Below are 27,599 nucleotides of genomic sequence, written 5' to 3' on the forward strand. Positions count from 1 at the left end.
AATCAATTTGAAAATGAGTGAAAATCAGGAATATTTTCGACAGATTTTACATTTTTATTATAAAAAGGGGAAGAACGTTGCACAAGTCGCAGAAAAAAATTTGTCATGTTCATGGATAAAATGCTGCTCTAACTAGACGAACAGCAGCGAATTGATTTTGCCGATTTTGAAATGGAAATTTCGATGTCAAAGATACACATCGTTCTGATCGGTCTATTGTGGAAAATATCGATGAAATTTTTCAAAAAATTGAAGAAAATTATCATATGAGCAATTATGATATAACTAAGGAGCTAAATATTGATCATAAAACCGTTTTAAGACACTTGCGTAAGAGACTGGATATAAGTAGGAATAATAGGCGGGTTCTAACTCAGGTCCTCTGAGGGGAGCGCGGGGCGCGGGGGAGTACTCGGTGGCGCGGGGAGTACTAGTAGGTGCGGGGAAGGGGCGTGGAAAGTCCCGGCGCTATCAGTGTTTACTGATATGATGATACGTATCGCTGTGGTCCCAATAATACGTGACACCACAACATAGCGATACGTATCATCATATCAGTAAACACTGATAGCGCCGGGACTTTCCGCGCCCCTTCCCCGCGCCACCGAGCACCCCCCCGCGCTCCGCGCTCCCCTCAGAGGATAAACGCATCTTGCGATGCTCCATGCTGTGTATATGTACATAATGTTAAAAAAACGTTTCTTTTGCATATACAAGGTGCGTCCCAAAATTTTCCGAACTTTTGAAATAAAACAACAACGGTTTACTTTTTTTTTCAAATTCAAATTGTTTATTCAAAGTAGTCCCCGTCGGACTCAATACAACGTTTGGCACGATCTAAAAGCATTTCAAATGAGTGTTTTATGTCGTTCAAAGGCACGTCCTTCAAAATAGTGGTACAAGCCCTTTGGATGTCTTCTACGTCCACATACCGCTTTCCTTTCATGGACAAATGCATTTTGCCGAATAGGTAGAAGTCACAAGGTGCCATATCAGGCGAATACGGGGAATGGTTGATTGTTAAAATGTGATTTTTAGTCAAAAAATCAGTGACAAGTATTGAACGGTGAGATGGCGCATTATCGTGTAACAAGCGCCAACTTCCTCCTTCGCGATATTCTGGCCGAATACGACGAATGCGGTGCACCAAACGCTTCAAAACGCTTACATAGAATACAGCATTAACTGTTTGGCCTGCTGGAACGAATTCTTTGTGCACAATACCCTTGGAATCATAAAAACAAATGAGCATTGTCTTCACTTTTGACTTCTCTAAACGCGATTTTTTGGGTTTTGGGTCGTTTCGCGCCTTCCATTCCGCGCTTTGACGCTTGGTTTCTGGATCGTATTGAAAACACCACGTCTCGTCACCAGTAACAATGCTATAAAGGAAGTTTTGGTCCTTTTTTGCTTCCTTAATAATGTCCTTTGAATGTTGAATTCGATGTATTTTTTGGTCGTCAGTCAACTTGTGTGGAACAAATCGTGCACAGACTTTTTGTAGGCCCAAATGTTCGGTCAAAATGCGATAAATCGTTGATTTGGGGATGTTCAATTCCATTTCCATGTATCTCACTGAAGATTTTGGCTCATGCTTGATGAAATTACGCACAACTTCGATGGAATTTTCGTTAATTGTCGATTTTGGGCGACCTGTATGTGCGTCGTCATTTATGTCCTCACGACCGTTCTTGAATCGCGTATACCACTCATAAACACTGGCACGGGCTACACAATTATCACCATAAACTTGTTTCATCAAATTATGGGTTTCGGTAAATGTTTTACCAAGTTTAAAACAAAACTTAATATTGGCTCTTTGTTCGAAGTTCATTCTCGTACCGATGTATACAACATACTGACACTTGAGACGCCATAACTTCGTTTCCACTGAACCAAATGTCATGAAATTTTTACTGGAAGTCAGCTAGGGATGTACCTTTCAAACGCGCAATCGAACACACGGATGGCGCCACCCGACCTATCCCTATTGAAAAAGTTCGGAAAATTTTGGGACGCACCTTGTAGAATGTTAAAACTTACATGTTACTGCAGTTCTTCTTCGTTTCGTACAATGCATTGCTGTCTTCAGCGTAGTACATTTTTCAACCGTTCGTACAAGCGAGTATCGCAAGACTAATTGTACCCGCGTAAATTGCGATATATATATATATAACTTCTAGAATCGAAGAGAGGATAACTCTCCCCTCTTTTTCTAAGAATTGCGAACCTGTTACAACACGTTTGAGAATATAATGAACCAAGAGTCGTCCGACGAAGAAATACTGTCCGACGATAGTGGATGTACTAGTGATATGAGCGAGTATGAAATGGATCGCGTAGAAAAATTCGTGTCGTCACGTCAGGGTACATGAGACCGGTTCTTTCGGTAGGCTAGACGGCTGGTCGTGCACCAATTGCAGACTATCTTTGTACATTATATTCTCATGCAGCATGTGTCCACTTTGCACACATTAAAAAAAAACATGGAAAACTACGAGCGAGTAGAACGCGAACTGTTGGAACAGTGCAGCCAGGTCGCTACTCTGGTGGAGTGTTTCTCATGGTTGCAACGATGCGACGAATGCATCGAGCAGCTCGAAGAACTTTGTCGTGCCAAGCGTCCACGTCTCACCATTGGATGGACAGACAATCTGCGGTGACGAGAATCGCGCGATTCGCGAGTGCAAAGTTGAAATTGAAGCGACGTTTCGTGCACGTTGGTGGCGAGTACGCGAGTGGCGAGTACGCGAGTCGCGACGAAAGATCTCTCGTCTGGCGAGAGATCGACGCCGCGTTTGAAAGCCGTATATCGACAGATACTGTGATAAACTCTAATCACATTGAGCCGTGGCGGTTTTTGGAAGACGCGAGAGAAATAGTGTTCGAGCGTGTACGAGACGCTGTAGAAAGACACGGTAGCGTAAAAGTGAACACCGCGTTCAACGGTGAGTTCGCGACGAAGGATAAACGTGCTCATAAGAGCATAATTACAAAGAACAACGAGATATACCGATACGCCGATTTGCGCGAGCGATTGGTACGAGCAGCGTGTCATCGAGCCTATCCTAGCATCGCTCGAAGAATTCCAGGAACGTGACAGCGGATGGGCATTGTCACGAATCCTCAATTTGATAGTGAATGTGAATAAGCATAATCCAATGCACGCGGGATGTCACATCAAAGTGCCACGAGAAATAGCGACGAAACGAGCGGTGATCAGTGTGCGTTCAACGGGCAATGCGTGCTTCGCGTGGTCGGTGGTCGCCGCGCTGTATCCGGTTGAAAAGAATACGGATCGGGAATCGTTGTATCCGCATTATACGACAGTGCTGAATCTCGCAAACATTGAGTTTCCAGTGACTTTAAAAGATATTTATAAATTTGAACGGTTAAACGCGGTGTCGATCAACGTGTACGGCATCGAAAATAAACAGATTCTTCCTCTGCGACTCACCAATGAAAAGAAGAAGAAACACGTCAACGTGTTGTACGTGCAAGATCCACGCAACGGTGTTGGACATTTTGCGTGGATAAAAAACCTATCTCGTCTCGTGAGCTCGCAGATTAATGGGAAAAAGAACAGGAAATTTTTCTGCGATCGATAAGTATACATGAAAAAAAATTATTATAATTTTCCATCTTACTAATAAAATAATGGTAATAGTTATAATTTTTTCTTTTTTCAGATGCTTGCACTATTTCAATGCCAACGAAAAATTGCAGTCGCACGTAATGGACTGCGAGAAGATGAACGACTCCTCTATCCGACTGCCGAGCGAGGACGACAGGTGGCTCGAATTCGGCAACTATAACAATCGAGAACGAGTGCCGTTCATCGTCTACGCCGATCTGGAATGCGTCTTACGCAAGATGAAATCCGACAAGGAAGACGCATCATCGTACGCGTATCAACAGCATGACGCGTTTAGCATAGGCTACTACGTGCGATGTGCGTACGATGACGCGTTATTGTCGTATCACTTCCATCGCGATGAAGATTGTATAGCGTGGTTCGCGCGACAACTCAACGATTTGGCGCATCGAGTGAAAAATATAGTATCCGCCAACGTACCCATGGAAACGTTATCGAAAGAACAATTGGAGGCGTACCGTAGCGCGACGCGTTGTCATATTTGTGAGAAACCGTTCGCGCCGAACGATACGAGAGTCCGCGATCATTGTCATCTCACCGGTAGATATCGTGGTCCAGCGCATTCGAATTGTAATTTAAATTATAAAAATTCATTTTATATTCCGATCGTTTTTCACAATTTATCGAGCTACGACGCACATTTTATAATTAAGGAAATTGTTGCCGCGTACGATGGACGTGTAGATATACTACCGATAACTAAAGAAAAATATATTTCATTCACTAAACATGTCGATAGCACCAAAGATGCAAATGAAAAGAATTTTCAGAAAAATTGCATAAAATTAAAATTCATTGATTCTTTCAAATTTTTAAATGCAAGCCTTGATAAATTGGCGTCGTATCTCGATAAAGATAAATTAAAAATTGTACGTTCCGAATTTCCAACATTATCGGATGAAGAATTTGAATTACTCACACGAAAAGGTGTCTTTCCGTACGAGTACATTGATTGTGTCGAAAAATTGCAGGACACGCGCTTACCACCGCACGAATTATTTTTCAGTTCGTTGACAGGCGATACAGTATCCGAGAGCGATTACGCTCACGCCGCGAACATCTGGAAGCGATTCTCCATTCGAACGCTCGGCGAGTACAGTGATCTGTACTTGAAAACTGATGTCTTGTTATTAGCAAACATTTTCGAAAATTTCCGCAATAGCTGCATCGCGAGTTACTGTCTCGATCCCGCGCATTACTATACATTGCCAGGTTTCACGTGGGACGCCATGCTGAAATTTACACGCATAAGATTCGAGTTGCTCACTGACATTGATATGGTCATGTTCATCGACCGCGGTATACGCGGTGGCCTCAGTCAATGCTCCGGCAGATACGCGCAGGCTAATAACAAGTACATGTGTTCGATCCGTCGAAACCGTCGTCATACTTGATGTATTACGATGTGAATAATCTGTACGGATGGGCGATGTGTCAACCTTTACCATACACCGAAGACGTTGCGAACTTTGACGTGAGCGCGATCGCTCCGGATTCACCTACCGGTTATATTCTCGAGGTTGATCTCGAATATCCGCAGCATCTACACGACCGACACACTGACCTACCTTTCTGTCCAACGCGCGATAAACCGCCTGGCAAGCGCGAAGATAAACTTCTAGCGACGTTGTACGATAAGCAGCGTTACGTCATCCATTACCGCAACCTGCAGCAATGTACTCGTCACGGTCTTCGCGTAACAAAGATCCATCGAGTACTACAATTCGCGTAATCTCTATGGCTTCACGATTATATTAAACTCAATACACAATTTAGAACGTCCGCGAAAAACGATTTCGAAAAAAATTTATATAAACTAATGAACAACGCAGTATTCGGCAAAACTATAGAGAATGTGCGCAACCACGTTGATGTCAAATTAATAACAAAATGGGACGGACGGTACGGCGCGGAGGCAATGATCGCGAAACCGAATTTTCACAGCCGCAGCGTCTTTGCGGAAAATTTGATTGCCGTCGAAATGCGCAAACTCGAGGTAAAATTCAACAAACCGATTTACGTGGGTATGTGCATACTTGACATATCGAAAGTCTGTTTGTACGAATTTCATCACGAGTACATGTCACCGACGTATCGCGACAAATGCAAGATCATGTACACCGACACGGATAGTCTCATTTACTATATAGAATGCGACAATGTTTACGAGACTATGAAACGTGATATCGCTAGATTCGACACGAGCGATTATCCGGCAGACAACGTGTACGATATGCCTCTCGCGAACAAAAAAGTACTCGGCCTGATGAAGGATGAAAACAACGGTGTATTAATGACCGAATTTGTTGGACTTAGAGCGAAGATGTACGCGGCGAGAGTGGATGGCAAGAAGGACATTAAAAAGGCGAAAGGCGTAAAGAATAACGTCGTAGCGCGAACGATAACGTTCGACGATTACACGCGATGTTTGAACGAAGAGATTGAAATGACTCGCCGTCAATCGTGTATACGATTTAAATTACACGAGGTATACACGATATCCGAATCGAAAATCGCTCTGAGTCCATACGACGACAAACGATACGTCGTACCGGACTCGACGGAGACGTTACCATGGGGACATTGGCGGATACCTTTGTAATACAATATATGTATTGTGTATATTATATGTTGCTATTATATGTATTACTATTGTACTTTACACTTTTTTTTTACATTTATACAAGTATTATTTTTTATGTATTACGATTATTGTACTTTCATATAATACATATCGCATGTTTTTTAACATTTATATACGTATTATATACTAGTATTCTAATTTACTTTACTTATTTTATGTGTTATGTTTTTTATCATTTATGCTGCTCCATACATAAATTGTTACAAATAATTATACATTTTGTATACTCCAAAACGAAGATGATGATGAATGGGAAGTAATAAAAAAACGTTTATATACTTATATTTTTTATATACTTATATTGATATATTTTTTTTTACATGTAGAAAAAATATGCGAAAAAAAAATTTTATCAAATGACATTGTTTTTGTGTATCCATGAATTGTACGATCCATCGAATCCCAGCCACTTGACGTACATCTTGTCTCCCTTCCTGCGCAGTACTTTCTCCACGAGATACACGTCCGAATGAGTAGCGCGATGCAACTCGTGCTCGTAGAACGCACCAGCGACGGATTTTCCGCGATAGTCTTCGAGTAGATACGGGATTGGTACGCTGCACCTTAACGATCGTAAACACCTCGGTGGTCCAATTTGGTGTATAACCCTTCTCAAAAATCGTATTGTACTTGCTCACGCGTACCGAATCGCTCACTTTGAATTTTGCTGGACCAGCGATTTTTATCACGCTGTACACCGTGTCCAAGAATCTTTCGGCGATCGCGGGAGTTACGTTGGCGGGTCGCATGCCGATAGTGCGATGCTTGCGCGCATTGTAATCTGATACGAGACGCGGCAGCTCGTCGATCCACTTGTAATTGCCGTTGAGTGTAAACATCTTCCACATGTCACTTTTAAGCGTACGATTGAACCGCTCGACTACCGACGCTTTCAATGTCGAATACGTGGAATAGTGATTAACGTTGTGTTTTTTCAAGATTTTCTGCACACCAACGTTGTAAAACTCCTTCCCCATATCCGTTTGTAAATTTTTAGGACATCTTCCATTTGCTCGAATTATCTCAACAATAGCATCAGCCGTCTCGCTTCCACCCTTGCTCTTGAGCGGTACGGCCCACGCGTACTTGCTCAACACATCGATGACGGTGAATATGTAGTGGTGGCCTCTGTTGAAACTCGAGTACGGATGCATCTCGACAATATCAGCCTGCCATAAATCGTCGTATCCTCGAACTATGACGTCTTCGTGGAAAATTTCTTCTCGCCGGAGCGTGCAATTCCTCGACGAGTCGATGTCTCTCCGAGCTAATTTTTCTCTTTTCGCTGGATTTCTTTTTCATGATTCGACGTGTAATACAAAGACCAAAAGTATTTTTTTTTCTCGCTGACGCCACTCGGCTGACTCGTTTCGTCGATACACAATTTAATTTATAATAAGACCGGCTTCGCGAAGTTCTTCGATAATCGACAGCATCTCGTTGTCGTGAGCGTTGTTGCCCGCTCGGTGCGAAGCGTCGAGCAATCGTAGACGACCCATCAGCTCGTTGGGATCGTCCCAGTGCACGTAATCGATCGCATTGTCATTTAATGTCATTGCGTGAGGTAATCCCTTTCCAGATTTCTTCTTCTGTTTCTTGGGTGTGATCGACATCAACGGCGCGATTACGTATTTGTACTTGTATCCCCTGTTGCTCAATAATCGGCCCTGCGAATGATGCTTGTGTTTGTGCGCATTCGTCGCCAGCAGCATGCTCTTGTATTTGTTCATATCGTCTTCCGTGTAAAGGAGATCGTCGGGAATTCTCTTGAAAATTAACTCGTAAAGACCGGGCGAACCGGCGTATCGTACGCCATCGATAATTATGTTGTCAGCATCATCCACGTCGAAACGTTTATTGCCAAACATCAATCCATCCTTGTGTAGGTAAACGCCGTATACATAATCTATACCACTCTTCTGTTTATCTCGCGCTCCTCTCAGGACAGCCTCGACGTACTTTTGACCCAACGGACCCAAACCGGCTTGCAACGCCTCTCGACCTTCCGACGTTTGCAACTGATTTTGAACCTTTGTTGCTAGCGAGTCGTCCGTCGTTTCGAAAACGTTATCCAACGATTCTATCGTCGGTACGATCATCGTACGCGGAGTGGAGGTTATCGGCTGTACACGATCGTGCGATCGATCATCGGATTTATCCGAAATCGCGGAACGCTCGAACGTCTCACTCTCTTTCTCTCCCTCTTCCTCCTCCTTCTCTTCTTCTTCTTCTTCCTTCCTCTCGCGTTTGGAGGCAGACGCTGCGTCATCGTCGCGCGACTGTCTCTTTATCGCGTGCACACCGGGGCTGTTAACGATTTGTCGCAGCGGTTTGATAATAGGCTTAAAATGTCTGTCCAATGCCATGTCTTCCTCGATTCTACCGGTTTTCAGAGCGCAATGTTTCTTGCGGATTGACTCGCTCGTCTTCTCGATCTCTCTCGCGATTTTTTCACGCTCGCGCACATCAGCCATGTTCGTCTCTGGCGAAGTATCAACAACGACTAGTCACGTTACAGTATTGCGAACTCGTTAAATCCCTTTCTGTATCTCCCGTCTTTAAGCGCACTATCCTTGTCTATTACTAAAAATCCATATTTTTTTTGCCAACAGTCACTGCACAACGTGCAAAATTCGTCATAAGACATGTCGGTGTTCACGTGATCATTGTAAACGTGTTTCAAGTTGGTACAATCCTGTTTGAACAGGATCAGCAGGTTCGCGTTGTCGCGTATCAGATGTTTAGGTATCCTCGCGTACGTCTGACAAAGATAGAAGCAGTCAACTTTCGCGTGGCGACCCATCGAAAAATATTCTCTCACCGCATCCTGCTTGTCGCATGCCACGTCATCAAAGATAAAAATAGAATTTGGGCGCGCCTCGTTCGGTGGAACGATGTCGCTATTGTTGGAAAACGTAAAGTAGCCGATTTCATCGATAGATGTAAATAAATTTTCGAGATATCGATACTTTGGCTGTTGCAGTGATTTCGAGTAGACGTACACGTTTTTGAAACGTACGCCATTTGGACTCTCGAGCAAACTTATGAGAACGTTGGTTTTACCACAATTCGACGGGCCGCAAATGATCGCGCGTATAGTACTCGGCAGCATTTCGCCGTGCTTGCGCTTCTCCGCACTGCCTCCCATCATTTGCGATTTCACGTCACAGTTTGTGACACGTATCGTCAGCGGTTGCAGCACGAATTTCATGCTCACACTAAAGATTACGTGCTCTCAAACGATTATTTAAAGTTGCGCGAATCCGCGAATCGCGCAGTAGCAAAATGTATCTCGCTGTGTCATCCTTCCGATATTCGAGATTTGAGCGCCGAGCTGTTACAATATATACCGAAGGTCGTATTCTTACGCGTGTACGGTGAATACATCGAACACGTCTGGGACAAGCTTCCGGAACACGTGAAGGCAGATTCGGAGGTTCGAACTTATTGTCGCTGCGACGAACACTACAATCAGCCGTGGCAGCGGACGCATATCGACGGCCCTACACCGAAGATAAAGGATTGTAGCGAATGTCGGCGTCGCGCGGCAGTCTGCTAAATCGAGCGATAAACGCGCTTCCTTTCGAGTTACATATTCCGAGTTATCAATTTTGCGGTCCGGGCACTCGATTTACGAAACGATTAACTAGAGGAGACGCGGACATAAATCCGCTGGACGCGGCGTGCCGAGAACACGACATTACGTATTCTCGAAGCAACGATCTCACCGATAGACACACGGCGGACAAGGTACTCGCCGATAAAGCGCTAGGACGCGTCGTCGCGAGAGATTCGGCTCTGAGCGAGAGAGCCGCCGCAGCTGCCGTCTGGGCAGCGATGAAAGCCAAGACCAAGATCGGCATGGGCATGAAACCGAAGAAGAAAACGACGAAAAAAAAAGCGACGAAAAAGCGGATACTTCCGACGGCGAAACGAGGCGGTGCGTTACCGTTTCTATCAATGTTGGGTGCACTCGGGTCCTTGATCGGCGGAACAGCCAGCGTGGCGAAAGCGGTAAACGATAGCAAAACCGCGCGACGTCAGCTCGAAGAGCTGCAACGTCACGATCGCGCGATGGAACAGGGTCGCGGACTGTATCTCGCTCCGTACAAATATGGACGCGGACTGTATTTCGGTCGATACAAACATGGACAGGGCGTAGCTGCAAAGAAAAAAGAAAACGTCAAAAAGACGATAAAAATGCCGTCTGGCGCAACTACCAATGTACAATTGAACGAGCTCGCGAGACGTATGCTTGTACCATACTTTAGAGGCGTTTTCATGCGTAACGCGTTACCGACGAGCGGTGTGCGCCGAAACGAAAGCGGTATCGTGAATCTGGACGATGCGACGGAGCCTGGTAGCCTCACTGGGTAGCGTACGCGAAGAGGAACAATCGCGTCATGTATTTTGACAGTTTCGGCAATCTTCGACCGCCTAAGGAACTGGTGCGATATTTCGAGAACGACGCTATGGTGATAGAGTACAATCGCACGTCTTATCAGACGTACGATCAGAGTTTCTGTGGACAGATGTGTCTGCGATTTCTGCAAACGGTAGACGCGCGTGAATTTAAAAAGCTCGACGAGGTGCTGTGAAATCTTAGTATTAGTCGAACGCTTTTTTCCATCATGTCGTTGACGCTTACGCTGAGCGGAAAGAGCACCGTCCTCGCGGCGAATTACTTCCCCGCCATAGATTTGAGTGACGGAGATTACGAGCTCGGTTTGGTGATTTTTGAGACTTATCACACGATACCGAACGTGAACGAATCGAACAACAAATTTTATTTCACCAAAGACGACGTGGAAATTACAATTCCCGAGGGTTCGTACGAAGTGCGAGATATAAATGAATTTCTGAAACGCGCGATTTTACGAAAACGTCCGCACCGCGACGCACTTGAAACCGTTGATGTAGTGGGTGATGACAATAACAATAACACTGATGATGATGATGATGATAATGATGAGGGTGAAGAATACCCGATTACGCGCAAACTACAACACGATGAAATATGAGATTAGATGTGCGTACAGAATAAACTTTGACAAGTCCAACAGCATTGGATCGCTGCTGGGATTCTCGTCGAAGCATATACTGCAGCCGTGAAGGTGGCACGAATCGGACGTGTCGATCAACATAATGAATGTAAACGTTATCCGCGTAGAGCGCAACGTGATCGCGGGTGCATACAGCAACGGCAAAAGCGTGCACACGATACATGAATTTTCGCCGAGCGTGGCGCCAGGATATAAGATATCGGAGAGGCCGACGCAAATCATTTACCTGCCGATCATCGCACGGAACATTACAGATCTAACGATACGCATCGTCGATCAAAACGGACGATTGTTCGATTTTCGAGGAGAAGAGATCACCGTTAGATTGCACGTACGACGGCGACAGTAATAACGTGAGCGTGAAATGCTCGTGCTGAACGGAACGGAGCGTACGCAGAGAGATAACGTATCCTTTACAAGGTCGGTGACGCCACAACTCGATAACACTCGCTCATCCAGCTGCATCAGGAAGAAGAAACTCAACGCGACGAACGTTACATTTTTAAAGTCTTTGGGATTCGCGGTGCGCAACATTTGAGATGACTGATATCTTAAACATTAAAGACGAGCCGATCTTCGACGATCGCATCGTCAAGATTGAGACTCACACGTACAACCCGTTCGCCAACACCACGTTTGGGTACAGCGACGAAATAAGAATACCCATACAGCAACAGGATCTGTATACATTGCCGTACGAAAGCTTTCTATATGTCGAGGGAAAATTGACGAAGAACAAAGTGGTCCAGGGTGCTCATGTGACATTGGGAAATAATTGCGTCGCGTTCATATTCGATGAGATTCGATATGAACTCAATGGTGTGGAGATTGACCGTAATAGAAATGTGAGTATAACTAGCACGCTCAAAAATTATGTAACAGTGTCATCCGACAGAAGCGTGATTCTACGGAATGCCGGCTGGGATGCGCAGACTATTGCAGCCGGATATTTTAATTTCTGTGTACCGCTCTACGTACTGCTGGGATTTTGCGAAGATTACAAACGCGTGGTGATCAACGCTCGTCACGAGTTGATTTTAATACGAGCGCGCAACGACAACAATTGTCTGACGGGAGATTCGGCGGTAGAGCCAACGCTCGAATTATTCAAAGTACAGTGGCGAATGCCGCACGTGTTATTGAGCGAGATAAATAAGCTATCGATGCTGCGCGCTTTGGAGAGCGGACGATATCTGAGCATGGCTTTTCGTTCGTGGGATCTGTACGAATTTCCGCTCTTGCAGAGCACAACCAAGCATTCGTGGGCCATGAAGACTGCTATTCAGCTCGAGAAGCCGCGCTACGTTATTTTCGCTATGCAAACAGGTCGAAAAAACGTCATGGCCGAGAATGTAAGTCGATTCGACGACTGCAAATTAACCAATGCCAAACTTTACCTGAATTCGGAATGTTATCCGTACGATGACTTGAATCTGGATTTTGACAAAAACAGATGTGCGATCGATTCTGTACGACTTGTACGCGCGTTTCTGCAAGGGCTACTACGGATACGAGTATCTCGAGCCGAGTCTCACCTTTACAACTTTTTTACGTAATGGTCCATTCGTGATCATCGATTGCTCTCGACAGAACGAATCAGTCAAGAGTGGCACCGTGGACGTGCGATTAGACTTTGAATGTAAAGAGGATGTACCCGCAAATATAACAGCCTATTGTCTCATCATACACAATCGCGTGATTCAGTATAATCCATTGACCAATGTTGTGCGCAAAATCACCTAAGATGCACCTCTGACACGATATAAGATCTAGGATATGTCGCAATCGACCGCAATCGACCGCAGTCTTCTCGACAACATGCTCGTGCCAATGTTCGTGGATCTGCAAGGATTCATCGTTAACAAGAAATTTATCGTGAAGGAAGTAGCAGTGTTGAAACAGGGGACCGTTCTCACGCATTACATTTTTACGAGTTCCATGCCATGGAAATTTTTGACAAGATCCGACAGGTCTTGCGCCTCCTGGTTGATTGCTTATCACCATGGATTGCAATGAGAGGACGGGACGATCCCGTACAACGAGGCGAAACGTCTAATTACGATGGCTGTATTTGAAGATGATGCTGTCGTGTATGTCAAGGGACGCGAGAAACGAACGTGGCTGCAGAACTTGCTTCTGGACGATGAGCGAGAACGCATGTACATCGAGGCCTTGGACACAGTTTACGAAGACATGGAATCTTTATCTAATCTAGATGTTACTAATATTATACGATGTGGACAATATGTTAAGAATTGCGCGTTACAAAATGTATTGAAAATATAACTGGTGGTTGCAAAAGAATTTTTTAAATAAAAATACGTTAACGTATTTATTATGTATTTCTTTTCCCTTCCTTTGTAATGTATAAACGTATGTATAAACGTATGTATAAACGTATGTACGTAGTACGTATGTACATATGTATGTATGTATGTATGTATGTATGTATGTATGTATGTATGTATGTATGTATGTATGTATGTATGTATGTATGTATGTATGTATAAACGTATGTACGTATGTACGTATGTATAAACGTATGTATAAACGTATGTATAAATTCGTGACAAAGAAAAATACATAAAAGATAAAACTTGATAAAACGTGTCGCGACGTGTCCGATCAGACAGTACATCTGACAGTACATATATGCAATGTATATAGGCAGTATATTAGACTTTTTTTTTCATTCAATCGTGAGCTTCAGTTACGAGCGTTAAGACATGGACCGAATAAAGGAATATATATGTCGAAAATCAATCGAGCGAAAGGGATACTGTCCATTATCGCCAAGTCCGCCAAGTCCACCGCCTTCGAAGGAAAAAGCGAGATATTGGGAATATCCTGGAGAAAAGGTGTCAAAGTCGCCAATGTTCTCATCACCAACGTCATCGAAATATAAATCATAAAGTATAAGCATTGATAAACTCGCGAACAAAAAAATAAAAAATAAAAAAACGTAGAAAGACTCGATAAAACGTGTTGCAACAGGTTCGCAATTCTTAGAAAAAGAGGGGAGAGTTATCCCCTCTTCGATTCTAGAAGTTATATATATATATATATATATATATATATCGCAATTTACGCGGGTGCAATTAGTCTTGCGATACTCGCTTGTACGAACGATTGAAAAATGTACTACGCTGAAGACAGCAACGCATCGTACGAAACGAAGAAGAATTGCAGTAACATATAAGTTTTAACATTCTATATGCAAAAGAAACGTTTTTTTTTTTAACATTATATATATATACACAGCATGGAGCATCGCAAGATGCGTTTATTGGGTAGACGTTACGATCTGACGACTACGGGCTATAAATTTTTGGAAATTGGAATCAACTTAAGTGAAGTGATAATTTTTTTTTATTGTGCAGCTATAACATGCAAAAAGAACAAAAAGTTGAGGAGACTGCCTCCTCCTCTTCTTTCTTAGAGGAGATTCAGAATAATATAGTTGATCTCACTCAATTAAATGTGGATCAGGTCTTCTGAGGGGAGCGCGGAGCGCGGGGGGTACTCGATGGCGCGGGGAGTACTGGGGGAGGCGCGGGAAGTCCCGGCGCTATCAGTATTTACTGATATGATGATACGTATCGCTATGTTGTGGTGTCACGTATTATTGGGACCGCAGCGATACGTATCATCATATCAGTAAACACTGATCGCGCCGGGACTTCCCGCGCCTCCCCTAGTACTCCCCGCGCCACCGAGTACCCCCCGCGCCCCGCGCTCCCCTCAGAGGACCTGAGTTAGAACCCGCCTATTATTCCTACTGATATATAAAGAAGCTCGATGTTTGGGTGCCACGTGATTCGACGGCAAAAAATTTAGTGAATCAAATTTCTATTTGCGAATCATTACTAAAATGAAACGAAATTGAGCCTTTTCTGGAAAAATTGATAATGGACGATGGAAAGTGGATAATATATGATAATAATGTTCGAAAAAGATCGAAACGAGATAAGGCACCACAAACAATCGCAAAACCAGATTAACGAAGAAGATAATGCTGTGTGTGTCTGATAGAACTGGAAAAGAATCGTCTATTATGAATTGCTTCCAGGCAAAACGATTGACTATGATTTCTACTGTCAATGCGACTACAATAATGCGATCGGAGCAATTCATTCAGAAAAAGCGGCCAGAATTGAATAGAAAAAGCGTCGTTTTCCATGACAACGTTAGGCCACACGTCATATTTGATGACCCGACAAAAATTGAAAAAGCTAGAAAGTTTTGAAGTATTCACCTTATAGTGACCTTGCAACGTCCGATTATCATTTGTTTCGTTTTTTGTAGAATAGATCTTAATGGAGTAAATTTGACTTCAAAAAAGACCTATGCGTGCGTGCGCGCGTTCGTGTATGCACGCGAAAATCATTTATCTCGGTTTTTTTTTACCAAGAAATCACAAAAGTTTTACATCGTTGAAATAATAGCGGTAATTGAAAAATGGAAAAAGATCATCGATCAAACTACATGTAATTGGTTTAATAAAAGGATTGTAAACAATTTAAAAAATATGTTTCTATTATGCTCCAACTTGTAAAAAACTTTTTCCCTAACCCAATATATTATGCTTCAGTATGCACTATACATTTCAACCGATTTTCGATTTAGCTTAGATGTCAAAATGCTGCAACACTTTGTGCTTGACATTCGAACCAAATCGAAAATCGGCCGAAATATATAACGCGTGCTATGATATACATCAATAATTCAATAAATTGTAATATTGAATGTCTAAAATTTAGGCACATATTTGTGCGTGCGTGCGTGAGGGCGGGCGGGCGTGCGTGTACATTTAAAAATTGAGTGTTACCACCTCTACGACTTGATACGACTGACACTTCTTGACAGTGTATATTTATAAATAGCTGGATTAAGTTTTGTGGAATTTCACGTCAGATTCGTTGCAGATTATCGCTCAATTTCTATAAATTTTTGGCTTTTGGGAAGATTTCTCAATCGACAGTCAAGAAGGTCTCAGATGTTACTACAAATAAAAATTAAAAAAATTTTTAAATTTTTGTACATGTTGTTGCTCTTTGTAGAACCTGGAGTCATGAATTGAGTAGTGATCAACAATTCCATGTTTTTTTGTTTTTTGGTTGTTTTATTGTTTCTAATAAAAACTATAAAAACAATAAGCAAAAAATTGAATTGTTTGCCATTATGACTCAGTTTATGATTTCGGGTTTCGCAGAGAGCGGCAGCCCTACACAAAAAATTCAAAAAATTTTTCAAATTTTATTTTTAGTATGAGCATGGCAAAATTTCATGAGCAGATCAGTCTATATACAGGCATTTTAATTTTTCTAATTGTGATGTCAAAATCATCATGATCAGTCAGTCAAAAAAATACTACAAACCAACTGTTATGCATTTTAAACAATATTTTAAAATTTAAATCTGCAATATTGAATCAATTATTTTTAATTAATTATTTTTGATGTCAAAATCGATTAGTGAAAAAATTGTAAAAAATCAACTATTATGCGTTTCAGACAAAATTTTAAAATTAAAATCTGTCATATTGGATTTGCCATTTTGAATTATTTATTTTTTTATGTCAGAATCAGAATTAGCGATTCAAAAAACTTCTTGGAAATCTATTATACGTTTTGGAATTCAATAATAAATATAAATTTTATATAAATTTTAAAATCCAATTCCTCCATATTGAATTCATCATTTTTAAATTCTTAATTCTGGAATAAAATCGTGTTCCGCGACCTGAAAAATTTATAAATATAGCTTTTTGTAATGATATAATACATTTTTGGTTACTTTTTAGGCGATTGATCCTATTGTGCATTCATTTAACCTTAGGTGATATTGTCAAGATTAGGAAAAGATTACTTTAAATTTTTTAAATGGAACTCCTTATTTTCCATTTCATACTTTTATAGCTTATCTTGAGAGCTTTCCAAAACACTATAATAACATATTTTTTCATTAAGTACCCAGATAGTCAAGTCTGTAGAAAACAGATTTTTAAAATGTTTGCTACATACTATGTCAACTAAATGACAACAGAATTAGATGTACATAATACTATTGAGAGAGACTGTTAGAAAAAACGTAACAGAATTCGCAAGCATCAGATAATGTCGGCAGAATCTGCTCAATTTCTGCCAATAATTTGTCTTTATATTATGTCGACAGGCGATGTTAACAGAACACAAGCCTAATGCGGATGCAGTTGATGGCAGACTGCCGTCATTTTCTGCTCGAATCTGCTGACTATTTGCTAGAAAACCGCAGACATTTGGCTATCTGGGTACTTTTCGAGTTTTAAGAGTTAAAAGTTACAGTACTGTCGACATTTAACATTATCCTAGATGTCCAACTGACAACTAAAGCTTTGTCTATAATGGGCAGTATTAGTAAGTATGTAAGATACAGGAAATAAACTAATAAACTAATAAAATGATTTTCCGGTATAAAAGGGCGTAAAGTAAGTGAATGGTTGAAATTCATTTTCTATAATACGTTCTATTCTCTTGTTCCTTACGGACTACTCATTGTAGACGCCTTAAACCTTTTGAATGTCGTTCAGAGTCTTGACCTTGATAACATTTATCAATTTCTTTTTGGAGATTATATCTCTTATTTTCATTTTTGCATTGAAAATTACAAGGGATACGGTCTCGCTTCAAGTGTATGTAGTTAACGCGAGACCGCCTCGTGTCTTTACGCGACCCGGCAAGTTGCGTCATCCGAAATTGTCAGATCTCTCAATAAACGGCTAAATCGATCAATTTCACGATATACAAAATACGAAATGTCAAAATTTCACATTAAAATACGTCCTTATCATCGCCCTCGAAACTGTTGTCTGTTTAATATTTTAAAAGACAGTCGTCATTGCACTCGTCTATTGCGACATTACTTACCTATGGTTTCACTAGCACTGTATCGATATATCGATAGAGAGCTAGATCGCTATCATTAATGGCACTTCGTGAAAATATATTGTTATTGTAATGACCGTAGCAGCGAAATTCTGTAAATATTTTATGTAGTAAAAAAGTTGCGTTAACTGTCGTTATGAATTCATAATGACTGCATAACGAATTACAGAAAACAGACTTTTGCATAATATATAATAGTGTATAAGAAAATTAATCAATCAAACTTTCTCTTTTTCTCGAAATGGAAGGAAAGAAAGGATTTCAATTGGTTGATTTGCTTATGCACTATGTGTCATGCGTTATGCAAAGGGTCTGCACTGCGGTCTTAATCAGGTATGTAAATTCTGAAATATTCTAAGTTTCGTAGAAAAAAATGTGAAAAATTTTTTTAAAAAGTTACAAAATTATATGGAGAATATGATTATGTGAAAAATTCGTTTATTTATATACAATTTTATATCGGTAGTACATCTACATGTCTATTATATGCTGTAGCGATTTTTTTAATTATAAAATACGCGTCATAGTCCGATAAATTGTGAAATACGAAATATAGAACGAATTTTTATAATTAAAATTGCAATTCGAATGTGTTAGACCATGGTATCTTCCGGTTAAGAGGCAATGATCGCGGACCCGCGTATCGTCCGGTGCGAACGGTTTTTGACACAAATGGCAATGCGTCGCGCTACGATATGCCTCCCATTGCTGTTTAGACAATTTCCATAGGCACGTTAGCGGATACGATATTTTTCAAGCAATGTGCCAAATCGTTGAATTATTGCGTGAACTATTAATCACTCTTAATCACGACGACATCGATACATCGACAACGAGTTGTCATACGAGCAGTGCACATAATACACGATACTAAACACTTTGTGTTGTTGATATTCAGGATTCCTATCCGTCCTATCTAGAGCACACTCCAAATCGGTATATTATGAATGATACTCGTTCCTGATTGTTATAGTTGCCGAATTTGAGTCACCTGTCATCCTCGCTCGGCAATCGAATGACACAATCGTTTAATTTGCTACAGTTCACAGCATGCGTCTATAACTTTTCGGTCGACTCGAAGTAATGAAGACATCTGAAAAAAAAAACCGAAAATTATTATTATTGTTTATTAGTAAAAAGGAAAATTATAATTTTTTTTTCTTATACTTATTGGTCGCAGAAATTTCCTGTGCTTCTTTTTGGAGAGTTGTGAGTTCACGAGACGGAACAGATTTTTTATTCACGCAAAATGCCCGACACCATCGTTGCGTGGATCTTGCAGATACAATATGTTTACGTGCTTCTTATCGCGGATGAATCGCAGAGAAAGGATCTGTTCATTTTCAATGCATTGTATACATTGTATACATTGATCGACACCGCGTTCAAATGTTCGAATTTGGAAATGTCTCTTAATGTCATTGGAAACTCGACACTCGCGAGATTTTTTTTGGGAGTACAAATTAGTTCGGTCCGTTTTCCAAAACATGGCTCCGGCTGTTGTGAATGGTTCATAGTGACAGCTGATTTTGGCGATTTTTCAGAGAGGTTAGACATCTGCTAATAAGCAGATTCAGTTTATATCGCTTTGAGTTTCATACAAAAACCTTGATTTTTACTGTGTTTGAAATGTCGAATTTTGTGTTAAGCAGCATTTGCGGGAGGTTCTAATTTTCTGCTTTAATTGGAAGAAAAGTGCAGCTGAAGTCCATCGAATGCTTGTCGAAGTTTATGGTGACATTGCTCCAACTGATAAATCATGTAGGAAATGGTTTCGACGTTTCAAGGATGGAGATTTCAGCGTTGAAGACAAGCCTCGCTCTGGAGAGCCAAAAAAATTCGAAGACAAAGAATTAGAGGCATTACTCGAAGAAGATCAGAGTCAAACGCAAGAGGAGCTTGCAGAATTATTGGGAGTAACTCAACAAGCCGTTTCTGCACGATTGAGAGCCATGGGAATAATTCAAAAACAAGGAAATTGGGTGCCTTATGAACTGAAACCGAGAGACATTGAAAGACGATTTTTCACTTGCGAACTGATTCAAAGAAAAGGTACAACAAAGAAAAGGTTTTTTGCATCGGATTGTGATTGGAGATGAGAAGTGGATATTCTACGACAACCCCAAGAAGAAAAAATACTATGCTAAGCCCGGTCAGTCGTTGCCATCGACCTCAACATCAACACCAAAGCCGAACATTCATGGTTCGAAGATCATGCTCTGTATCTGGTGGGACCAAAAGGGTATTGTTTACTATGAGCTGCTGAAACCTGGCGATTCCATTACGGGCGATCGGTATCGGCTACAATTGATTCGTTTGAGCCGTGCATTGCCAGAAAAACGGCCGAAGTACGAGCAAAGACATGATAAAGTTATTTTTCTTTATGACAACACTCGGCCTCATGTCACAAAAGTCGTAAAAAAATATTTGGAAACGCTCAAATGGGATGTTTTACCGCATCCGCCGTATTCTCCGGACATTGCTCCTTCTGATTATTGGTTGTTCCGAAGAATGCAGCATGATTTAGCAAGTCACCGGTTCACTTCTCCAAAATTGGATCGCCTCCAAAGACGAGTCATTTTTTCGAGATGGAATTCCAAAATTGCCTGAGAGGTGGGAAAAAGTAGTAGCCAGCGATGGACAATACTTTAATTAATCTGTTCATTTATTTTGTTTTGAAATAAATGCATTTTTGAACACAAAAAAATGGACCGAACTAATTTGTACTCCAAGTCTGTTAAAATTTTGTGTTAAATTTTTAATATATTCCATGTTAATTTAGCTTATTGTTATGTAATATAATGTGATTATTTTAATATTTTGTGTTAAATTGATTTTCAATATTCTTCAGTATTAAAGTAATGTAACAGTTGTGAGTAGTGAATAAATTACATAAAAATGTTTTTCGAAGAATACATTTTAAGATAAATAAATAAACTATGTAATAATAAATGTAATATTGTAAAAGTTAAATTTATTAAAATATGTTAATTTAATTAATTCAAAAATATTTTGAAATTAACGTGGTTCTAATATTAACACATATAAAAAAAATAAGAGCATAAAAAACCACAGCACAAGTTATAGTTTGTGATATTTAATTATTATTACATTCATTAAAACATTAAACGTTTCGGCCACAATCTGGCCATCTTCAGTAATTCAATAATATTCTTAAAACGCAGAGTTACATCTAGTTGACATTAAATTCAACAGTCGAGAGTTGTAATTAAATAAACATGTTCTTTTGTATGTGAAGATGCTTCATGCGGTAATGTTACACGGTCAATTGTCATATCAAGAAAAGTGTAGAACAAGAATTACCTGATTCTAAATAAAATTGTATATATTAAAATCTTCTAGTCAGAATATAAAGAAATAGAATCATTACCTGTTTTACAGCAAAAAAACCAAATGATGAATCTCGAATATTTCTTTTACACAGTTAGAATTTTGTCGTGACATTATGTGTTGTTATTTGTCCTATCATATATTTTACCACTATTTATATATCTGAGTCAAAATTTTTAGAAAGTTCTAGAATTGTTTATTAACAGAAAGAGACATCCTTTTTTAGAAGAGGAAAATAAACCTCAGGCAAACCTTCCGTGTCACTTTGCTTATTGATACCACTTGTTTGTCTTTTTATATGTATCATTTCCGAAATTCTTCTTTTCGCTAAAGATTGTTCTCTATCTAAAATTCTTATATTATTCCAATCTAATTCATGCATCTCATTCATACGATGACGTGAGACCACAGAAATTCGGAAGAAGGTTTTCTTATATCAGCCTTATGTTCTTTAATCCGAGTTTTTAATTTCCTTTTGGTTTGGCCAACATAAGAAGATTCACAGTTTAAGCAATTAATTTTATAAACTACTCCGCATTGGTCATCCTTAGGCAAAGCATCCTTTCCTGTCTTAATAAATGTATTCAATTTATTCATTGGTTTATAAGCTATATTAAAACCGTACATATGTGAAAGTTTTTAAAATTTTTCCGAAACTTTGCCCAAATATGATAACGTGAAAAATTTTTTAGAAGTAACATTAGAGTCACATTCATTATTAATTTCTTTAAGATTTTTATCTAAATTAGTTCTGTTTTCCAACGTTTTAATTCTATTATTTATTGTAGAAAATATAAACTTTAAAGGATAACCATTACTTAGAAACGTGTGAATTAATTCAGAGATGTTTTTTTCATGAAATATAGGATGGGATAAGAATAGAATTCTATCAAATTGCCCAATAATAACTCCCCTTTTATGTTCTAACGGATGATTCGAATTTTTTTTATATGTGTTAATATTAGAACCACGTTAGTTTCAAAATATTTTTCAATTACACGAGCATTAACATGTGTAAATTAACGCAATTTTTTGACTTCATCAATTTTAATTTTGGATCACACGTATGTTTGCTTCTGAAGAAATGTGTAAAAATTCATAGAACGAATATTTATACAAGAATACAAATTCAATTCTTAAAAACATGTATAAAGGAACGTCTAGTTCCCATTCATATGTATAAATTTACACGAAATGATAGTAATAAGCTGTTCCATTCTTCGAAAGAAAGAATTGATAAACTTAAATATAATTTTATTTTTAAATATTTAAGGGTAGAATTATAAGACGCCTATAAACATCTTGGGCAAACAAAATCGGAATTATTCAACATGTGTAGAAAAATTGAAAAAATTCTACCGAATAATATAGCTTATTCTTTCTTTCGAAGACAGGAATTTAACTTTGACATTATGTGGCAAAAGGAACAAGATAGAATCGGTAAAAAAATCTCTAATCTGCGGGCTAAATACATTCGCCAAGAAATTGTGAATATAAAACGTATTAATTATAATATTACGAAATGTGTGACCTCTGAGATGAATTGTGATACTTCCTGTGCACCTTTAAAATTGAACACAGTTTCAACTAAAATCATGAATCCTGACAAAATTCATTCATCATACAATATTAATATCACTCCTGAAAGTTTTAATAGCAATTTTGATATAAGTAATATTAATAAACAATGGCTGATAAATCTGAGCAATGCTAAAGTTTCAGATAAAGCCTTAGCCTTACTACAATTAGGTCAACAGTTTAATTTGCCTAATAACGTTGTTAGTAAGGATGGTATCACACGTGAGTTCATCAAACACGTGGAATATAATCTTTTCAGGGCTGATGATGAAACGCGTAAAAATGTTAGGAATGAAACTGTCCAAATTCTTAAAGCTATTAAGAATTGTAATAGTAAATCTTGTGAAAATTCAATTTTATACGAAGGTGTAAGAGAGGTTAAGCGATTCATCTCAGAGAATGATATTTTGATTACTAGAGCGGATAAAGGGAATACCACCGTAATTATGAGTCGTGATAGCTATAAAGAAAAAATGTATGAAGTTCTTAATGATCATACTACATACGATTCAATCAAAAAAGATCCCACGAAGAAAATAACTGTTGAAATTGGTAAATTATTAAAAAATTGGAAAAATAAGGGGTACATTGATTCTAATTTATATAAAAAATTGTACGTTTCGGACGGCGAACTTCCGAGAGCTTACGGTTTGCCAAAAATTCACAAAGAAGGTCACCCTTTAAGATTGATTGTCAGTTGTATTAATAGTGCTTTTTATCCACTGGCGACTTTCTTAAGGGAAATCATTGACAATAATAATATAAAAAATTTCAGTTTCGTTAAAAACAGCTTTGATTTAGTAAATAAACTCAATGGAAAAGCAATTGATACAAATTTTAGTATTATATCATTTGACGTGGTCTCCATGTACACGAATATTCCGACCGAATTAGTATCAAAAAGCATTGAACGCAGGTGGAATCTTATGGAGAATAAGACTTCGATTCCTTTACATGAATTTATCAAAGCAATTATGATTATAATTAATTCTACATTTTTTAGTTTTGATAATAAAATATTTAAACAGATTTTTGGCATGCCAATGGGTTCTCCTTTGTCCCCCATACTGGCGAACATTGTTTTACAAGATTTTGAACAAGAAATCATTACCAAGAATAACATTAATTTATCGTTTTATTTTCGTTATGTGGACGATATTGTATTAGCTATACACAAAGAAAAAGTTGAAGGAGTTCTAGAATTGTTTAACTCATATCACGAAAGGCTTAAATTTACTGTGGACTTTGGCGATGATAACGGCATACATTTCCTAGATGTTAAATTAATGAGACAGGAAGGAAATATCATCTTCGATATATATAAAAAACCTACCAATTCTGGGAGATATCTGAATTATTTTTCGAATCATCCGTTAGAACATAAAAGGGGAGTTATTATTGGGCAATTTGATAGAATTCTATTCTTATCCCATCCTATATTTCATGAAAAAAACATCTCTGAATTAATTCACACGTTTCTAAGTAATGGTTATCCTTTAAAGTTTATATTTTCTACAATAAATAATAGAATTAAAACGTTGGAAAACAGAACTAATTTAGATAAAAATCTTAAAGAAATTAATAATGAATGTGACTCTAATGTTACTTCTAAAAAATTTTTCACGTTACCATATTTGGGCAAAGTTTTGGAAAAATTTAAAAAACTTTCACATATGTACGGTTTTAATATAGCTTATAAACCAATGAATAAATTGAATACATTTATTAAGACAGGAAAGGATGCTTTGCCTAAGGATGACCAATGCGGAGTAGTTTATAAAATTAATTGCTTAAACTGTGAATCTTCTTATGTTGGCCAAACCAAAAGGAAATTAAAAACTCGGATTAAAGAACATAAGGCTGATATAAGAAAACCTTCTTCCGAAATTTCTGTGGTCTCACGTCACCGTATGAATGAGATGCATGAATTAGATTGGAATAATATAAGAATTTTAGATAGAGAACAATCTTTAGCGAAAAGAAGAATTTCGGAAATGATACATATAAAAAGACAAACAAGTGGTATCAATAAGCAAAGTGACACGGAAGGTTTGCCTGAGGTTTATTTTCCTCTTCTAAAAAAGGATGTCTCTTTCTGTTAATAAACAATTCTAGAACTTTCTAAAAATTTTGACTCAGATATATAAATAGTGGTAAAATATATGATAGGACAAATAACAACACATAATGTCATGACAAAATTCTAACTGTGTAAAAGAAATATTCGAGATTCATCGTTTGGTTTTTTTGCTGTAAAACAGGTAATGATTCTATTTCTTTATATTCTGACTAGAAGATTTTAATATATACAATTTTATAGAATCAGGAAATTCTTGTTCTACACTTTTCTTGATATGACAATTGACCGTGTAACATTACTGCATGAAGCATCTTCACATACAAAAGAACATGTTTATTTAATTACAACTCTCGACTGTTGAATTTAATGTCAACTAGATGTAACTCTGCGTTTTAAGAATATTATTGAATTACTGAAGATGGCCAGATTGTGGCCGAAACGTTTAATGTTTTAATGACTGTAATAATAATTAAATATCACAAACTATAACTTGTGCTGTGGTTAATTAATTCATATTATAAATATTAATTTTAACGAAGATATATGATGATTGCTTACAAATTGTCAGTGTTACATTTTTTGTGTAAAATTTGTACGTAATGTTTGCATTATTTCCTAATATATATATCATACTGTATTAAATTAATACAAAATATTGAGAGCACCGTGTCAAATGTGTTAAATTTAACACAAATTTCCCAATTATGTACAAAAGACTGACCCTTGCTTAAAGGTTTCTTTTCCAAAGTTTGAAAAAAATTTGGAATAATATTTAATTGTTGCATTTATAGCGCAGAATCATCTTTTCCTAAAAGAAAAATAACAATTAAAAATATAGATACAATTAACTGTGTTATCAATTAAAAATATAGATAGCTCGACCATAAAATTGTAGAAATAGTATGTAAAAAACTATTTTTCCTGATTACCTTTAGAAGGTTTCAGATTTCATTCTATTTATATCGTTTTTATATCAATTCTGGAATTATAATCAACTGATAAACAAAAATTAAAGAATATTAGTAATGAATATTAAAATTTTAAAATATTTATAACAAATATATAAAATATAAAAATAATAACATAATTACGTACTGTGTTTTATCGTAGGAAGATACCGCTTTTCTTCTGTACTATAATAGATGAAGATTTATTCGCATTACATTTTATTCTTCCAGTAATTCTCTTGAATAGCATCTATAAAATAGATATAAAATATGTGTGTACATACATTTTATAAATCTATAAATGATATAAATTGTATTAGTAACAAATAATTTCTTTACCTCTAAAATTTTTTTTGTTTTGCGAAACATGATAACTATCGTCAAACTCACAAGTATCAGAAATATTTGAACATTTAAAAGACTTATCCTGTTCGAGTTGTGTATCTAAAAAAAAAAAAAGATAAAATTATACAACTTTATCATTAATTATTTTCTGAAATATTCTTTCTAAAAATCTATACAATATACCCCAATAAAAAAATTTCATTAATATTATTTCACGTTACTGCGAAATTGCTGAAATGTTCTAAAACGTGGATTAATTTCAGTTAAATTTTTTCACCAAGGTAATCACGTATAAATACAATTGTATGTAAAATGATTATAATACATACATCTTATACATATGTGCGTGTATATACAGGGTGAATCAGAGTCGTTGAACCAGCTTTTTACCCTATGAGAAAATTGTCGATTTCATACCTACCTAGATAACGAAGCATATGCGATATTGAATTATAACGTGTGCAGTCGATAATTTTTTCATAGGATAAAAAGTTGGTTCAACGACTCTGATTCACTCTGTATATATATATATATATATATATATATATGTGTGTGTGTGTGTGTATCATTATATATATAATGCATGAATAAATTATACTTAATCATACACAAAAAATTTATCAGATTTTAATTTCATATGTGTATCTATATCATATTTGTAATTATATGGAGGATTCAAAACATTTTCCTCAATTTTCTGCAAATACAAATAGTACATTTTAAAATGTTAAATTTAAAATATAATAATAAGCTATATTCAAGCTGTATATATATATGTATATATACAGGGTGGCATGACGGCCCCACTCGTCCCGAGCAGGTAAAGTGACTAAACTGAGTAGAAAAGTCCTCTACCATTTTGTAATGCTCGCAATAATTAACAAGATATTAACGTTTAAAGATAGCTGAATACGCGCGTCCGCTCGACTTACTATTGTCGCTCCAATTGCAACTTTGCACCCGCGAATCGCGCGATTCATATCACCACGGATTGTCTATGTCTAACAGCGAGG

At 38.1% G+C, this 27,599-nt stretch overlaps 6 protein-coding genes and 1 pseudogene across 6 annotated transcripts in view; 6 read left to right on the forward strand and 1 right to left on the reverse strand.

The window, feature by feature from the left end:
* The window catches only part of LOC105151681 (pyruvate kinase), a 47,658-nt gene that overhangs the window by 7,744 nt on the left and 12,315 nt on the right, over positions 1-27,599 (forward strand). The gene's annotated exons all lie outside the window — the stretch shown is intronic.
* Positions 2,239-3,608, forward strand: LOC147906422 (uncharacterized; annotated as a pseudogene).
* On the forward strand, positions 3,697-5,050 carry LOC147906423 (uncharacterized). Its single transcript, XM_087416557.1, has one exon. It carries the CDS (start codon positions 3,736-3,738, stop codon positions 5,047-5,049), a length of 1,314 nt encoding a protein of 437 aa, XP_087272683.1. The 5' UTR covers positions 3,697-3,735; the 3' UTR covers position 5,050.
* On the forward strand, positions 5,108-7,629 carry LOC105147879 (uncharacterized). Its single transcript, XM_087416560.1, has one exon. It carries the CDS (start codon positions 5,475-5,477, stop codon positions 6,255-6,257), a length of 783 nt encoding a protein of 260 aa, XP_087272686.1. The 5' UTR covers positions 5,108-5,474; the 3' UTR covers positions 6,258-7,629.
* LOC147906424 (uncharacterized) lies at positions 7,571-8,773 on the reverse strand. Its single transcript, XM_087416559.1, has one exon. The coding sequence runs from the start codon at positions 8,771-8,773 to the stop codon at positions 7,685-7,687; it is 1,089 nt and encodes a 362-aa protein (XP_087272685.1). The 3' UTR covers positions 7,571-7,684.
* On the forward strand, positions 11,656-14,420 carry LOC147906425 (uncharacterized). Its single transcript, XM_087416558.1, is given in 2 exon segments — positions 11,656-12,822; positions 12,824-14,420. Coding segments are annotated over 2 exon segments (1,203 nt in total). The 5' UTR covers positions 11,656-11,901; the 3' UTR covers positions 13,106-14,420.
* Positions 21,710-26,707, forward strand: LOC147906426 (uncharacterized). The gene is made up of 2 exons (XM_087416563.1): positions 21,710-25,475; positions 25,535-26,707. Exon 1 carries the CDS (start codon positions 22,968-22,970, stop codon positions 25,314-25,316), a length of 2,349 nt encoding a protein of 782 aa, XP_087272689.1. The 5' UTR covers positions 21,710-22,967; the 3' UTR covers positions 25,317-25,475; positions 25,535-26,707.

The sequence above is a fragment of the Acromyrmex echinatior genome, unplaced genomic scaffold, assembly GCF_024713525.1.
Source record: "Acromyrmex echinatior isolate Ae372 unplaced genomic scaffold, ASM2471352v2 Scaffold35, whole genome shotgun sequence".
Taxonomy (NCBI): Eukaryota; Metazoa; Arthropoda; class Insecta; order Hymenoptera; family Formicidae; genus Acromyrmex; species Acromyrmex echinatior.